Source organism: Alosa pseudoharengus, unplaced genomic scaffold, assembly GCF_046254945.1.
Source record: "Alosa pseudoharengus isolate Yale_2024_CS ecotype anadromous, Long Island Sound unplaced genomic scaffold, YU_APseudo_1.1 YU_APseudo_1.1_scf_18, whole genome shotgun sequence".
NCBI classification, from domain to species: Eukaryota; Metazoa; Chordata; class Actinopteri; order Clupeiformes; family Clupeidae; genus Alosa; species Alosa pseudoharengus.
This window is the reverse complement of record NW_027468650.1, coordinates 14,684,525-14,702,306: the sequence shown is the minus strand read 5'-3', so window position 1 is coordinate 14,702,306 and position 17,782 is coordinate 14,684,525. Positions and strand designations below refer to the sequence as shown.

Sequence of the window (17,782 nt, the reverse complement as noted above, 5' to 3'; positions counted from 1 at the left end):
TGCTATCGTCAAGGTGTCATGCCCCAACATTGCATGACACATTAAACTCAACGAGAATCGCTTTCCCGGACAGCTCGTGCAATTGAATAGAGTTGTCCTTTGCTGATACTTTCGCATGTAACTGTTTCTTTGCATCCATTTTGCCTTAGGGCCTATCGCTGAAGCTGATTGATTGTGAACAGGGCAGCTGCTTGTCTTGCTCTGATAGGCTACCAATCAACAACAAACGTATTGTGGGTTGTAATTGGTTCTCTTTTCTAAAACGAAATGCCTCACGTCTTTGGGCGCACTCACTGCATTGCAGCGTCATTTTTTAAGTTAATAATCTCTGGCTTCCCGCCAGCTCCCGTTTATTATTTCCTGTCCCGTCCCAATCACGTTACCAACAGTGAAATTTACTCCCGTACTGCGGGAAACCCGCGGGAATACCGTGACCCGCGGGAGTCCCGAAAAATTGTCACCCTCTAGTACACAACAGATACACAAAGAAGGCGGCCACCAGTGCGCGAACGCACGCGCCGACGTACACCAGTGGACAACTGGAGAAAAGACACACAGCAGCCCGCACCTCGTGCAAGACTGCACCTAGCAGACACAAACAGCTAAACTTACCTTTTGCAAGTAGCCTAGCATACAACAACAAAGCTAACAAGAAACACACAGTAACATTAGCGCCTAAGCGGCCGAGCACATACGCGCTGATCAGGCCCACACAGGTTCCGGCTGCCAGAGCAGTAAACAGAAATAATAACTGTGGCCCACGCCAGTGCGCGAACGCACCCAGCAGGCTCACACCAAGCCCAACTAGCCGCGAACAACCAGATAAGGTACACAGTAGTTAACAAAAACAACCCGGAAACCTGGCACACACAAAAGGAAAAATAACACTGAAACGGCGGCCCGCAGCAGTGCGCGAACGCAGGCAAGCAGGCTCACCCTAGCCCCTCCGCCGTGCGGTATGGGGCGAACTCAGGAAAGGCGTCAACAAGTTAACAAAGTTAAACAAAGTTTCCTGAAAACACACAAGGTTACTGCACATGCAGACTAACAAACACAGTCAAGCAAGAAAGCAGTGAAAGTACGTACTCACGTATCACAGGTCTCAGATGAGGCAATCAAGGTGAGAGACTGAACCGGGAGCAATCTCCGCTATTTACAAGCTCGAGTCGTTCTGCTTCCGGAGGTCATGGACATGACTTTGTTGACATATGGTCTCGGTGATAGGCAGAACGAAGGTGATCATTCCTTTTTTAGACCGTAGTGACGGTCAGAGTGAGGTCGAAACAGATCTTCTTCTACTTCTTCCAGCATGCAGTTGACTTCTGTTGACATCATAGACAGTAAAATGCGTCGCTTAACATACGTCACACACTCCGTTGCTCTGATTGGTTATAGGTCTATCCAATTGAGTGCAGAGGCATTTTTTTTCCTGGTTCGTTTGAAACACGCCCCATAATCACAGCTCAATGGAGCAGTATTAGACTCAAATTCTGACTAGAATTGAGTATGACTACGTCAGGCTAGTGTAGGGCTTGACATGATCAATAATTCATTTACCACTGTGCACAAGTTTTTTTGCTTCATTACTAACATTGTTGCACGTTTATTGCATATAATTGCAGTGTTATTGCAGTGGCTTCTAAACAACCAGCAATTCTCCACAACACGGTTCGTGCAGCTAAGGGAACCTTCGAAAGAAAGATGACAGCAACCATTTTGAGCCTTTTTTTTATTTTTAGATTTTATTTTCAGTAAAGGCACAGAAGTAGAGCATTTTAAAAAGCAAGTAAAAGAAGAGGCCTCAGACACAAACCCTCATGGACACAACATAAAAATACAGTATAGAAATCAGTAGAAGAGTATAAAAAATCACTTGATTGGATATACCTGGACAACCCAAGCAAAAGTCACATGCTTCAGCCTGTGTGAACAGTCAGTCCAACCAGGCTCTAAGCCCCTGGGCGTTTTGACCTGAGACTCCATGTCTTTAACAACATGTCCATCTTGATGTAACCTTTCAAAGATTTATGATTAATGAATGTACTTTGACTGAAAAATTACTTATTTTACTCTACTTGCTAAACATAAAAACAGGATCTCTGCCTTCATCTTTGCAATGAGACATTGTACTGTTTGGGAAACTATGCATAGTTCATTGCTGTGTAGAGGTGCAAATAATAAACATTTGTGCTTTGAATGACATAAGTGAAAAGTGCAGTCTTTGACTTCTGGATAATTCTGCGTCTTGTGCCATCTACATACATACTTAAATCTACATAACATCACCTACTTCACCATTTGCATCTTCAACACTGAATACAGGTCAAGAGGTCTCTGACTCACACCATGAATATTCTGACTCACACCATGATGGCAGCTGAGTCAGCACGTTATTTGATCCCTGTCTGTCCTTGTTCTGGCCCGGATACGGCTCTGGTTCGTACCAGAGTTGGCCCCGATCAGGCCTGGTGGCTGGGTCAGCTCCTCAGTCAGCTGCATCCAACTGATTTCACTGGTTCGACAGAACACTGGTCAGGAGCTCTGCAGTGCAGACAGGTTGGGGGCTTGAGGGTGAGCAAAGGCAATGGGCCCAGGAGTAGCACTTTTTTAGGTGGCTGGCAAGTTGCCCGAATTAAACAACGTAGAATAAAACACACAGAGAGGTTGAAATTTGCATAAAGCTAAATGCTTAAGTTTACTTAAGGCCAAAAGATAAAGACTTATTGTTACAAAACTAATGAAAAACAGTGCACCACAGACAGCAGGTAATAAGATGGCATAAAAACTAAACAGAAATTATAGTTGAAATTAAGTCTTTCCTCTATGTCACCAGTAGGTGGCGCATTTGCCTTAAAACTGAAGAGTTTGGTCTGTTATGTTTCTATGTTTCTCTTGTGTGAAGGGGATGGACAAGTTCTAAGGGGTGTCACAGTAGACAAAACTTCAACAACAAATCTATAACATTATGGAAACTATGAAACAAAGTGTGTGTGTGTGTGTTTTGATCTCTCTTTTAACATACAATAGACAATCCAAAATGATTCAGTGCACACACTCAAATGAGGCAGAAAGGTGATATTAGGGAGCAATTCAACACAGATCAGCTGATTGTCAAAACTGAGAATGGCCATTGTCTGATTTGCACAGTGTGCTCTAGAGGGCAGTGATTTTAAGATAAAGTACTACAAATGACAGGAACTCCCTCTATAACTCATATCACAGTTTCTTGTCAGATTCATCTCCTTGAATTTTGTCCTTAGAACTGAAGGCAGATTCAGTCACCCAATGTCTCCTACAGTAGTTGGGCGGCAAAGCTGTCTTGTTTAATGTCAACATTTGTCCTAAAACAACAGAGCTTTAACAGCAGGAGGCGACACAAAGACCCCGAACACATACACAACTCTGAACATATCCTTACCAAAACAAAACAAAACAAAAAACACCAAATATCCAAAACAAACAGAAAGAAAGAACTCAAAACATGGATCTGTGATCATAACACTTTGCAAATGTTCTTCATCTATTTTAAATATCTAAACCCAGATCAAAGCTGACTATAGCGCGCACCTGGCCTTGATCTGGCTCAGATGGGCACTAGATCTGGACCAAATCTGTCCTAAAGTCACCTGCTCTCCAGGAATATGTACAGTAGATAATATATACATTATATAGCCAGGGGCTTCTGATTGCATAACTGGTCTACCGGGACTCTTGGAATAACACTAAACTCTACAAGACTGTTAGAGCAGAGGTGAGATGGGGGAGGGGGGAGGGGGGGGGGGGGGGCAGCAGGGCTTCAACCTGGATCAAGAGGCCAGAGCAGAGATTTGGGGGGGGGGGGGGGCAGATAGGTGCTTGTGGATCTAGAGTGTGGAGCTGGACTCAGGACTGCATGAGGGTAGCTGAGGTTAGGGCTTTTTACTCAGGGGTTTATCAGGGTCACTGCATTTGGGAGCTTTACACATGGTTGTGCGAAGGTAACTGTGTTTGGTGGATGTGTGGAGCTGTGTGGGGTATCGGTGTGGGGTCTGGAGGTGTGTGGGCTTGGCTTGGGTGGGGTGGGGTGCAGGAGTGGATAGCTGTGTTCGGGTTAGCCCCTGAGTGGCATCTGGACGGTGGGTCGGAGCACACTGCTTCTGCTCCTGCTCTAAGGGCAGAGCAGTCACAGCCGCATGTCCGGCAACTCCACTCTGGACAACGAGAGAGAGAGAGAGAGAGAGAGAGAGAGGGGAGGGGGGGGAGAGAGAGAGAGAGAGAGAGAGAGAGAGAGAGGGGGGGGAGAGAGGGAGAGAAGGAGAGAGAGAGAGAGTGAGAGAGAGGGGGGGGGGAGAGAGGGAGAGAAGGAGAGAGAGAGAGTGAGAGAGAGGGGGGGGAGAGAAGGAGAGAGAGAGTGAGAGTGAGAGAAAGGAAGAGCACACCACCAACATAGAGAGAGAGAGAGAGAGAGGGGGGGGAGAGGGGGGGGGGAGGGAGAGAGAGAGAGAGAGAGAGAGAGGGGGGGGGAGAAGGAGAGAGGGGGGGGAGAGGGAGAGAGAGAGAGAGAGAGAGAGAGAGAGGGGGGGGGGGAGAGAGAGAAGGAGAGAGGGGGGGGGAGAGAAGGAGAGAAGGAGAGAGTGAGAGTGAGACAAAGGAAGAGCACACCACCAACACAAGACATAAGTATCACAACTACGGTATTATTCACACGTCATTCGGCACCTTACCTTACCTTGCTTGGCATGAAGCATTTTGTATTTTTAAGCAAATGTGTATTCTGATGACATAATCCTCTTATAACATTTAATGAAACCATACTGGACAGTGGGTGTACAGAGTCCCATGGAAAGGCCTGTTGTTTAGTGTAGTTAAGTTAATTAGATCTGAAGGAAATCATATCATACAGTGGAAATACTGCAGGCTTCTCCTGCGTATGATCTTATTAGTGGACTTGTTGCTGTTACTGTTTCCCTGGTTACCTGCTCACTAGGGAGCTTTTTTCTCCCCGTTGACTCCCTGTAAAAGAACGGCCTCGTCTGACTTATCCGTCTTCATCTCCATGACGATGGCGTCTTTATTAGACTTCTGTTTTGTTCTGCAGATAGAATATTTGCTTATGAATGGTTTGCAATTACCTTAATTAAGAACAATCAACATTTGTTGATTAGATTTTTTTTCACCCACTCTAAGATGTAATTTACACCCAAATGATTATAATATAATTTGTGTAGTTAATCATTAATAAACCTGAGTGATTTACAGTATTATTCATAACAACAACATGCCCAATGAGCCTTTCAAACATGCCCTTCAAAGGATTAGCCTGTGACCCTGACAACACCTTTAGGCTCTTAATTTAACAGTGTAAGGGATGTGGACGTACAGGTCCTGCTTTCCTGAACGTCCGCAGGGAATCTTGCCCTTTTTGTACAGGAAGTAGAGGACGCTTCCCAGAATGGCCAGCAGGAGGACGCAAATGATGAGGACTGCGATGATCACGCCACTGCCCTCTGGTGGATAACAAAAAGAAATACAGCAACAGGTGAGTAAAGGAGGAGGAAAGCACTGTGAGGGGGATGAAAAGGAGAGGAAAGCTCCTGGCGACTGGAAGCCTTGACCCGTGCAAAAGCCAGATGCAGGGTGTAGAGGAAAAGAAGTGCATCCCACTCATGCAGCATTCCCAAGCAGTTTAGCATCTCTGAGCAGCTGCTGACCAAACGCCATGTGAGCCTCATCGGCTGATCAGCGCACTCGTACTCAGAGATGATGAACAGGTGCTGACAGAAAGACAGAGAGTGCTGGTGGAAGAATAGAGGTGGACAGGCAGCGTAGAGGACACACACAGCTTCTCATCTGTGTGTGTGGAAATGGCAGGACATTGAGCCTTTCCTCTATGTGTGGGGAAAGAGGGTGAGGCTCCATGATGTGACTCATAGTGAGGGTGCTTCCAAACAGGTCCTCCCCTCTGGCAGATCCGTTCTGAGGAGGAGGAAGAGGCTGAGGCTGTTTTAGGAGAAAAGGCATCTTTACATTTAGGAGTCGGTGGAGGCAAAAGCAAGCGCACCATCACCGCATCCTCAACAGATAGATGCAGGATGGATCAACTGAAAATGTTTAGTGTTTCTTTGTCTAGCCTAGTCACTACCCCAGACTAGGAATACAGGGTACAACATTATCTATTGAGAAATATTACATTATATTATATTATATTATATTATATTATATTATATTATATTATATTGTATTATATTATATTATATTATAATATATTATATTATATTATATTTACAGAAGCATCTTCTAAGATTCCTGTCATTGCGGTACCTATCCTAGGGATCTGCTGATGGTTGCTGATGCCTCCACACGTCTGAATGTAAAAGGCCACAGGATGCAGCATAGTGCAATGAAGTGCAGTGCAGTGTAGATAGTGCAGTACAGTGTAGAGTGGTGCAGAGTGGAGCTGAGTGGAGTAGAGTCCTGCTGATAGCCCAGAGGCCAGGCGTGCTCACAGAGTACTGCTGCTGCTGTGCTTAAGGTGGAAGAGGAAGAGCAGTGATGGTGTGTGTTTTTGCGGGGGGAGGGGGCTCTGCAGGGTGGTTAGGCCCAACATGACAAACCTTTATGGACTCTCCTTGGAGGCTTTACTGTTACCGACCCGCCGGCTGGAGAACCACAAACAGAAGAGGAAGGAGTCAGAACCGTCCTCGAGAACCGGGATCATTCTACTAGTCATTAGTGAGTACCGCACCCTAGAACCGAGCTCATTACACCCCTAATTAGTCAGAGGCACCCTTTCAAATCTATCTTGTCCCACGACTCATTAGGTACAGCCATCCTCCAGAACCAAGCTTTTCCTTCCCCTCATCTGTTAGAACCACCCTTTAGAACAGAGCTCAACCCACCCCCTTAGCTACTGTAGAACAAAATCTCTCTCCTGCCCTGCCAAACTACAGCTGGATAGTTTGCCAGGAAGTTCAATGTAAATGTAAATGTATGCATTGCGCTATGCGAATATGCTGTAATACACTTCAGGTTGCTCTGATTTGTTTGGACCATTAGTACTGTTTTGTAGTGAGACCCTTAAAGAGTCAATTAGATTTTTGTTATGTGTAGTGCCTTGTGTTTGTGTCTATCTCTAATAATTCAGTTTGCCTCTCTGACAGATAGCAGCTCTCTCCAGTGGCGTCAGAGACACACACACACACACACACACACTCACACACACACACACACACACACACACACACACACACACACACACACACACACAGACACACACACACACACAGAGATAAACACAGACAAAGACAAACACACATACAGCCACACACTAACACACACATGCACAGACAAAAAAACAAACACATCCGCGCACGCATACACACACACACACACACACACACACACACACACACACACACACTCACACACAGAAAAGAGCGGATGCTTCGTCTGCGGGTGTGATTATGAGCTAGTGCTCCAGAGGCCTGCTGAGGTAATGGGAGTAGCCAGGCCTGACCCTGAGAGCAGCTGACTGAACACCACGTGTGGGCCAGAACCAGCAGCTGCCGGGCCACACAACCAAAACCACACACACACACACACACACACACACACACACACACACACACACACACACACACACAAAGATACGCACGCACACACACACACACACACACACACACACACGCACACACACACACACGTCACAGACACACATACATTCACTCATTCATACACACCCAGCAGCTGAGAGAGAGCCACTGTCTTCTATTGTTTCCCTCTGGCTGCAAACCATCCCACTAAGTGCTTAAAAGCCCTGCGAGGGATGCGCTAGAGGTAAGTGTGTAAACCAACAAGGGGTTTGTTGTTGTTGTTGTTGTTGTTGTTGTTTTCTATTATGCTTCTCTATGTCTGTGTCTGTTATCTGTTATTATACTATAGTTGAACGATTCGCCTATAACAAGTTAATTTACCATCAAATTGGTTTTGTAAAGATTATATTAAGGTGAAAATCTTGCATAGTGTACCTTTAAGGGACCGACACCAAGCCTATGTATTATGAAACAACTTGGGCTAAACTGAGCTGTCTAGATGCCTCAGGCAAACTATAGCTGGCATTAAGGTAAACATCACAGAAGAGAGAGCATAAACAAGCAGACACATGTGAGATTGTTCCCATAGAAACACACTTACACTTGGTACTAGGGCCAGCTGTAGCATTAATTTCTGGCACAACTGCAGACAAAACAACAATACATAAATATGTGAAACTTCACACAGATAGGACTGACAAGTATGATGTTTTCATGTTTGTAAAAATATATAGAAAAACTAATAAATATTAGCGAGCAGGACTGTGGTGGATCCGAGGTCTGCAGTATGCAAAAGGAAGGAAGCATGGGTAGTATTAGATATCTAATCTGTTAACTTTATTAGCACTCATTGAAAAATAAATAGTCTGTGTCGTGTGGCAGTTGTATTTGACTAAAAGTCAACTTTCTAGAATAGGAAGAGCATACGTCTGCTCCTGCACCAGGTGAATTGAATCTTAAGGGGCATGGCTCTTCCCAAGACAAGCTGTGCGTGTGCATAAGTGAGAGACACCCCTATGTAGTATGAAACAACTTGGGCTTAACTGAGCTGTCTAGATGCCTCAGGCAAACTAAGCTGGCATTAAGGTAAGCAGGTAAGGTAAGCAGACACATGTGAGATTGTTCCCGTAGGAACACACTTACACTTGATACTAGGGCCAGCTGTAGCATTACTTTCTGGCGCCACTGCAGACAAAACAACAATACATAAATATGTGAAACTTCAGATAAATAGGACTGAAAAGTATAATGTTTTCTTATTATTATATAATAATACATATAGGAATATATGTTAGCGAGCAAGATTGTGGTAGAATCCGAGGTCTGGAGTATACAAGAGGAGGGAAGCATGGGTAGTGTTAGATATGACACGCAAGGTGAGTTTTCCATCTTGAGCTCGTCATTGCATAGGTATGAGCAGGGAGCAGGTAGCTGGAGTATTAGCCTTATTCACATGGCGGCCACTGTGTAAACCAAAAGAAGGCTATGGGGTTACTATATCATTAATGTGTTTTCGCTACCTATTCGCGAATGCATAGAACACAACAATCCTATGGTTTGTGTACCCTCTAGCCTCGTTTTGGTTTACAATGGCCGCCGTGTGAATATAACGAATAGAGTAGGGTGGGACTGCATGGGGTCAGTATGGAGCTGGTAGTTAGGTAGTCATGTGACCTGGACTGGGCATACTCCAGGTAGCTGTGTAGTCTGGATTATTGTGGGTACATGGGCTTTGGTCTGTGACATGTAGTCTGAAGTGAATCTACAGCAGGTTGCTGGTTTTGTTATTATTTGTAATGGGTAATTAGAATTGGATATAGGGTGGGCTATTGTGTTTTAGTGAAAGTGGGTAATCAGGATCAGATCTCCTGCTAGTAGCTGGGTTTAACTCTGTAATGGGTTTAGATATACTCAGGGCTTAAAGTAAGGAACATGTCCATGCCTGAAGCTACCAGACATTTTTGAAGCCACTATAGGCATTATTCATTTTCAAGTCTTAAACAGCCTGGCAAACGCCGGAAATCAGGCACAGTGCCTGAGTACTTTAAGTTCTGTAGACTTCAGTTAGCTGGGTTGTGATGTTGTGATGGGTAGCCTACTTGTTGGGCTCATAGTCACATCTGTACCTCAGCTGTCAAACTCATGTCTGAAGCTGTGACTGGTGGTAGCTGGCTAGATTCACTAGAAGCACACTAGCATGGTGAATCCTTTTCTCCACAATGGACAGAAATGGATTCCAAGCTTAGCAAGCTGTCCATAGAGGGAGGTACAGGCTTTGTGCTGCTTGGATGAGATGGGAGGGGGGGGGGGGTGAAAGCCATGATGAAGGACTGGTGGGGGTCAAAGATCAAATAACAAACCTGAACTCTGATCAGTCTCCGTTGTGGAGGACAAACCTATCTGAACGCTGCCTGGAGTAGTGGTGTCGAACACTATTGTTGGGGCTGACGAACCGCAAGCACAAGAGTTGTCAGTTAACAATTGTCTTCAAAAAATCTATCACTCCAATCTATCAGTAGCTGTAAAAAACATCCTTTCACAAACATAAGGTAACTTTAAGCAATGGACTTTACAATGAGCTGTTGACAGAGCCTGACAAGTGCAACATGCTCTTAAACAAACATGTAGCACTGTCTGTTTTTTTTGGAAACTGAAAATCCAAGTGGGTTGGACCAGTTAGCCTATAGCTTGCTTTTAGCTATAGGCTAGCTATAGGCTAACTGGTCTAACCCACTTCCAGTGAATTATGCTGAGCTACAGTAGGCTAACTGTGTCAGACTGGGTTATTGCACGCACAGAAATGAGCTCATTTCCCAAAATTATGCTGTGTTCCTTCAAACACTATTAGGACTCATGGGGGGTCTGGGATTAAGAAGTGACTCATATTTGCCTCCCTTTCTCTATTAATTACATTTGACTCTCTGACAGACAACAGCAGACTCCTCTAGAGTCAATCGCACACACGCAGGCACACACACACACACAGGCCACCCACAAGTTTTAGGCAGACTCATCTCTGAATACAAACTACTCCCTGTTGGAGCCTCTGGTGGTAGGCCTAATCTCTAAAACCCAATCTCTGTGAACCTCTGACACTTTGTGTCACTTCTGCTGTCAGTGTTAATATGTTCTCACATGAAGTCATGGCATCACTGCAACCACATGCCAAACCAAAGGTGCTAACCCCGTAAGTATATAAAATGAGAAAAGACACGTCTGCCTGTTTTGCATGTTGCGCCATGAACCGTGTCTTGTGTTTTTTAAGGTAAAAACGACCCCATGTGTAAGTGACTGAATGGTGTGTACAGTATGCTAATTCCTATCAGTGCTCGTCTGAGCTTAGCATAGGTCATCACCCTGCAGTAGCGGTGACTCCCTTCATCTTCAGCGTGCAAACACACAGTCAAGTAGCCACAGCCACGGTGGACGGGTTGCGCTTGAGAGGGACGTCTGTCTGGACACGTCTCGTGAATGAGTGAACAGCGTGTCGGCACACGTGAGAAGCACAGCACAGAAACACACACACAAACACACACTTACGAGTAGTAGTAGTGGGAAGGGGAGTCGTTTCAGGTTCCACTGTGGAGTGAGAAAACCAAAACACACTCTTCACATGTAAACATGTCAATTCATTTCATGACCCAAATACTGTCCATACGTGTACAATGTAGGGATGTGCGATATATGTATTGTCTACCATAATGTCTTAATTGTGTTGTGCGAGCTAATATTATCAACACTTGTACACAATGCTAAAAAAGGTCATATTACATTAACCTTTCTAGAACCTTTCTTGTAGCTTGTGGTCACGTGTGTATAGAGCTGCACCTATAATTCAGACGAAATTTACGTCACTCTGACCCTGATTAATACTTGCACTGCTGGTGAAGTGTCCTGTTTATTTTACTTGAATGCTTCAGTTTGAAGCAAATAATTAAGATGTGCTTTTGTTAATTATGCTGTTTCCATTAATGCCATTAATTAATAAGGAATAAAATCCATTAATGAATAAGAAATCAATAATATCTTATTAGCATAAGTGAAATAAATGTAAAATATATATTTGAATCAATATCGCACTTCCCTACTACCATGGCAATGTACATTACAATATTGCAAATGACACACATACACACGCACAGTGCTGAAGAAGTACATCACTAAGGGACTTACTGGACTCAATCTTGTGGACTCGGCTGTCTTTTCCAAACTCATTCACTGCTTCACAGACCACTGACAGCTTGGATGTGGCCTTCACTGTCAGGGTGCTGATGGCACCGCCACCACCAGGGATCTCCATGCTACTGGACAGTCCATTCAGGTCCTGCTGAGGGCACATGCATACACACACACACACACACACACACACTCACACACAAACACAACACACACACACACAGACAAACACACAAACACACACACACAGACACACACACACAAACCGATAAGTGCAATTCAGAGAAAACCACATGCTGTTCTCTTTAGTTGTGCACTCAGACAAAACAGACTGACACAAAACCAGAACTCCAAGCAGAACAGCCAAGCCCATTAGCCACCAGGCTAAAAGTAGCCCTTCGCTGCTGAAAGGTGCTACGGGTTATAGGTGGTGAGCTATTACCTCCTGGTCAGGTAAGTCCCAGGTGATTGAGGGTGTGGGGTAGCCCTGCACCACACAGGTGATGTTCACAGAGTTCTCACCATCCTGCAGGTCCTCCTCCCTGACGTCTGTGATCTGCGGCTGACCTAAGGGATTTAGTACAGCAGCCATTTATCTTATTTGTTTTATGAAACTCGATGTTACAAGACATCCTTACAAACACACACACACACAAATGGTGTGGGGAGGTCTGGGGAGAGGTGATGAAAAAAGACAGAAGACAGAAGAAGAGGAGAGAAGGACACGGATGATGTACAGCAGAGGACAGTGGAGGAAAGAGAGAGGAGAGGAGATGGAGGGAGGGAGGCGAAGAGAGGTGAAGGAGAGAGGAGTAGAGGGGGATGAGGAGATGGAAGGGAGAGGAGGAAAGGAAGAGGTGAATGGAGGGAGAGAAAGAGAGGAAAAGGAAAGAGGAGTGGAGGGGGAAGAGGAGATGGAGAGGAGAGGAGATGGAGAGAGGGAGAGAAAACAGAAGAGAGGAGATGGAAAGAAGGAGAAGAGAGGAGCGGTGAGTGGAGGAGGGGATAGGGGAGATGGAGAAGAGATGAATAAAGAAGGAGAGGGAGAGGAGAAAAGATGGAAAGAGGGAGAGAGAAAAGAAGAGAGGAGAAGTAGAGGGGAGGGAGGAGAGGAGGGAGCAGTAAGAGGAATGGAGAGGACAGTCGATGAGAACTCACCCTGCACAAACACCTCTAGAAAACTCTGTGACTGCAGGCCAGGCAGCTTAGGAGCGGTCACTAAACACTGGTATGTTCCAAATGTGTCCATAGAAGCATTCGAAATCTTCAATGTGTGGCCATCAGAGACATACTGACCATCCTGAAACACATACACACACACACACACATAGGCGGGATGAATTTAAAGTAAGGCACAATAAAAAGCAGCCATACAATACCACTGTATTTCCTGTAAACAGATTTTGCTGGAATCACAATATTGCGGCATTCCAATCTGAAATACCTATTCCTCTGTGAAACACACACACACACATAGGCACACCCACTCACACACATGTACCTTGAACCAGACCGTATATGTGTCCAGAGAAGAGAGGGCATTGCAGGTGGCCTGTAGGGAGGAGCCCTGGGACAGCACCACTGGTGACTTTGGAACCACCACAGTCTCATCCAGGTCTACACACACACACACACACATGTGCGCACATATGCACACGTACACACACACACACACAAATGAATAAACACAAACAACATGTATACAAATAAACACAACCAAAATGTAGCCCTTCCATTTCACTTATACCTTCTGGTTTATAAATGTGGTGTGGTAAGTGTGTTTGGTGTGATAACTGTGTGTGCTGTGTTAAGTGTGTCTGGTGTGTGTGTCCAGGGCGGGTCAGTCAGTGACGCACAGTGCACACTCAGCTCCATGTGGTTTTCCAGCTCCTCCAGAGTCTCCGGGTCCAGGAAGTCCAGGGCAGTGCAGGTGTACTTGCCCCCATCACTTCGTGTTGCTTCTCGCAACACCACCCCCTGCTGGTCATCAGTCAGCAACTGCTCATTCAGGTCCTCCTAGGATCATACAGTAGGTCATCCGTTGAGGTTACACATGGAGAGAATCCAAGGGCCTTTGACATGAGTTACTTTGAGTTTTTTTAAGTCTTCAATGTAGTAATTTAATCAAAATCTAAAAGACAACTGTCATGGAAGTAATTTCAGTTTTTAGTTTGAAATGTGGCATTCAATGTAGTAATTTAATAAAAAAAGATTAAATCCAAAAGATTTGTTCTAATTTCCTGAAAGAAAAAATCGAAAGTGTGCAGTGTAAAATAATTTAAAGTGTGTATGTGTGTGTGTGTGTGTGTGTGTGTGTGTGTGTGTGTGTGTGTGTGTGTGTGTGTGTGTGTGTGTGCATGTGTGTGTGCATGTGTGTTTGTATGCATTACTCCATTATGTTTGAAGGTCAGTGGTGGTGTTGGGTTTCCGTCAGCAAAGCATCTGATTTCCACGGTGTCCCCCTCCTTCACTAAACCTTCTGGAAGCACCTGTCTTAACTCCACAGACGTTGACGGGTCTGCAACACAACCAACCACGTAGTAAACAATGACTCACAAGCAAACAAACTTGGTTGTAAAGATGGCGTAAGGATAGATTTTAATAATACAATATAAAATAAAATAAATTATTATACATTAAATCGTATTTACTGCCACCCATCATGACACTCAAGATCACCTTACACCACAAGAAATAATAAAACAATCATTAAACATGCAATAGCTATACAATAAAACCAATAAGTAACAGCCCATACCGGTAGTTCAGTTGTGAGTTTAAACTGGTATTGTGAAACAAAATGTAGTTGATGCAGCTAAACACCGAGTTTATGGTTGAGGGTGTTTACCCAAACGGATCGTAACTAGACAATCTTTGGCCAAGGTGTCCTGAATCTCCTGATATACGGAATTAATGGACGAGGCAGAAGCAAAGAAGTCCATGACCCGCCAATCCCCTGAATGCCACTATTTATATAGGAAATTGTCATTCCTTTATAGCGGTTCAGCCGACTTGTTCGGTTTGTTTTACTACTCTCTACTATAGTTACCATTCAAAGGACATTGATATGGAACGGTGATACCAGATCTACTTAATAGGTGTCGCGATATCGGGGCAGCCGTGGCCTACTGGTTAGCGCTTCGGACTTGTAACCAGAGGGCTGCCGGTTCGAACCCCGACCAGTAGGCATGGCTGAAGTGCCCTTGAGCAAGGCACCTCACTGCTCCCCCAGCGCTGCTGTTGTTGCAGGCAGCTCACTGCGCCAGGATTAGTGTGTGCTTCACTTCACTGTGTGCTGAGTGTTTCACTGATGGATAAATGCAGAGACCAAATTCCCCTCACAGGATCTAAAGAGTATATATACTTATACTTACTTAAATACAGAATTAAAAGTCACCCCACCAGCCAATCAGAAAAAAGTATTTCATGTATCCGGGGATAATACGTAATGGAGTGAAAATGTATTACATTTCGTTTAGTTATTAAAAATGTGCTGTTATTTCATAATTCGTTGTAACCATAGTAACAGGGTGTTAAGCCAAACAAAAGGACTCATATCCTCACAGTGCACAGTGATTTTGATGCGGTCGGACTCGGTCATCCTTGTCCCCTCAGGCACAAAGTATGAAGACTCGCAGTAGAAGAACGCATCCTTGTCCTCCTTCTTCACTTTCATATGAAGGGCACTTATCACCGTGTACAGGTTGTTGGTGTCCCTCGTCACCTGGTTGGTCACTCCAAGCTCTGAAGTCACACGTTTTTAAAATATTATTAGACACAAACGTCAAGACAACCCTCCGATATTAGTTACAAAAATGTTCTTCATTATGTACAATTCAGCAAACATGGCTTTTGACATTTACTGTAAAATGCATAAATACCCTCAATGTCTATCAATCATTTGTGTGTTTTGATAATGTGTTTGTCTTGGACCTCAGCTGGTGGAGGACCTTGGACCATATGGAATGATATTTCATTCAGCTATGTACTCTGTATATATATGGAGAAATCACAGTAAAAGTTGACTTGACTTGACTTCACTTGAAGGCATATCAGTGCAACACTTTGGATAAATGCAGAATGGCTAAATGTACAGTAAATAAGATATGAGTTTCCAAAGTTCAAAACAGCCACTGTCCCTGATGTGATTTAGCCTTGATATGGCCCTGATGTGTTTTGGATATGGCCCTGATATGGCCCTAATGTGGTTTGGATATGGCCCTGTTTGAATCTGGCCAGTCTGCTCCCGTCAGATGATTCTACTGACAGGCTCAGAGGAGGTAGCCATATTACAGCCCCGAGGTTTTCATTTTCCCTGAATCAGTGTTGTGAAGTGCAATAAATGGCATGACAAGCTGTGAGTTTGAACGCCTCTTAGTAACCATGGAGGTTATGCAACAACACTTAAGCTGAGATGTGATCACCACCGTCCTTCTCACCTCCTTCCTTCATGTACAGCGGGGTGTGGTCTCTGTACCAGGTGATATTGGGCAGGGGGTAGCCATTCTTGACCTGACAGGTGGCAATCTGCAGTGAGAGAGTGTAACGTTATCAGCCTTGTAGGAACAGTCTTTTTGCCAGTCTTTTGCATTCTTGAAACAGAAAAGACATTCTCATGACCGAATGCCTTTTGTAGTCAATTTACATCTGTGTGGGTATCTGTGTTCGATCACTATTGTCTTAGCTGGCTATGGCCATGACTCTCAACACCCCTGTTGAGAGCTTAATTTATTCCTGGGCCTGCCTTGGACCAAAGGAAAATATTTTGAACTCTAAGATTCACGTCAAAGGAGAAATTATAATCTGCTTGTGTTTGATATAATTTTTAAGGTCTACATGTGAGAAATACAGTATTGTCGATTGTGGAACAGTAAAGTTAATGTATATGATGTTTCTGTAAACCTGGGTTATGGTGAGATGCGCCCCCATCTCCATCAAAGGACATTCTTAGCTGCTCAGGGTGCCGGGCCGAACTAATTATCATACAGTATTGTTCACCTCTGAAATCTCTATAAATGTATGTTGTGAATAATACATTCATGTTTGGTCCTGAATTAATGCTTGTAATGTGGGCAACAGCCTGATCATGGTTTCATCACAATTTAATGTATTTGTACATAGTTGTAGACTAAGAACTACGCTATAGTCTATAGGTATGAGATTCACCTTGGGCCACACCCACCACTCTCAGATAACAGAGGCTCTGGTGATTTTGGCGTGGCCCAGATGAATGATAAAAGGGGAAATGCTCCTCAGTTCGGTTTCTTTTGCTCTGCTTCTCTTCTATGAGGGTGTTGGGGGATAGCCTGGGTTTTCCCATTGCGCCTTATGCGCGCGATTTTATTCACGCTGCTAGGCAGCCTGGATTCCATGGAGCAAATTTTCGCCTCAGTTAGGGGACCAATCACAGAACGGAGGGAGGGCAGCAAGACGATGACGACACACCGAAGCCGTTGAGCTACATACAGACGCATTTGATAGACATTCGTAGTGCCCAATAAACGGCTCTGGGCATTCGTAAACCACGTTTCAAATACGAGAAAATTAATGTCTAGTTCCCAGACCCCATCTCAATGAGATGAGGTCTGACGTTAGCCAGACGTTACTTTCACATTCAATTGAAGTGATATTGACTACATTCACCTTTTAAGGCTTATTGCCTAATAAATTGTTACTTTAACCACCAGTCGTATATCTCAATTCTAGTATGCCATGCCATACTCTGCCATAGCTGATAAACTAGTTACTTGGTAATTGATTCGAGATACAATTCATCTGATAATCACAGTCATGTCTCATAATAACATTACCATCTAACTCTTCACCCTATTTGTCCAGTGTTCTCACACCCAATCAACAGGGGAACGGGCTAGTACTTTGGGCCTGCTCTCTCCTTTCAAGTGAGGATAGCCCGACGTGTCTCCATGTTGTGGATATTTTTCCCTCCTTACAGCCTCAGCCCAGTCAAAGTCTAACTAGAGAGGGCATAAATAAACAATGGCCTCCCGATAGACTGGATTATTTACCTGGGTTGG

At 44.4% G+C, this 17,782-nt stretch overlaps 1 protein-coding gene across 5 annotated transcripts in view; it reads right to left on the bottom strand.

The window, feature by feature from the left end:
• Positions 1-3,834: 3,834 nt before the first annotated feature.
• mcamb (melanoma cell adhesion molecule b) overlaps positions 3,835-17,782 on the bottom strand; it is a 42,226-nt gene continuing 28,278 nt past the window's right edge. The window contains exons 4-20 of one of the 5 annotated variants that reach the window (XM_076290313.1): positions 17,774-17,782; positions 16,187-16,274; positions 15,312-15,491; positions 14,138-14,265; positions 13,604-13,763; positions 13,249-13,364; positions 12,906-13,047; positions 12,190-12,314; positions 11,745-11,898; positions 11,112-11,150; positions 9,932-10,015; positions 8,715-8,756; positions 8,173-8,214; positions 6,594-6,638; positions 5,360-5,486; positions 4,956-5,071; positions 3,835-4,190 (exon numbers count right to left, since the gene is read on the bottom strand). The exon at positions 17,774-17,782 is cut by the window's right edge and continues 62 nt beyond it. In XM_076290313.1, the coding sequence (XP_076146428.1) occupies positions 4,963-5,071; positions 5,360-5,486; positions 6,594-6,638; positions 8,173-8,214; positions 8,715-8,756; positions 9,932-10,015; positions 11,112-11,150; positions 11,745-11,898; positions 12,190-12,314; positions 12,906-13,047; positions 13,249-13,364; positions 13,604-13,763; positions 14,138-14,265; positions 15,312-15,491; positions 16,187-16,274; positions 17,774-17,782 (1,590 nt within the window). In that variant the 3' untranslated portion in view covers positions 3,835-4,190; positions 4,956-4,962. The remainder of the gene's footprint in view (positions 4,191-4,955; positions 5,072-5,359; positions 5,487-6,593; positions 6,639-8,172; positions 8,215-8,714; positions 8,757-9,931; positions 10,016-11,111; positions 11,151-11,744; positions 11,899-12,189; positions 12,315-12,905; positions 13,048-13,248; positions 13,365-13,603; positions 13,764-14,137; positions 14,266-15,311; positions 15,492-16,186; positions 16,275-17,773) is intronic. The other 4 variants (XM_076290312.1, XM_076290314.1, XM_076290315.1 and 1 more) reach the window with 4 other exon arrangements.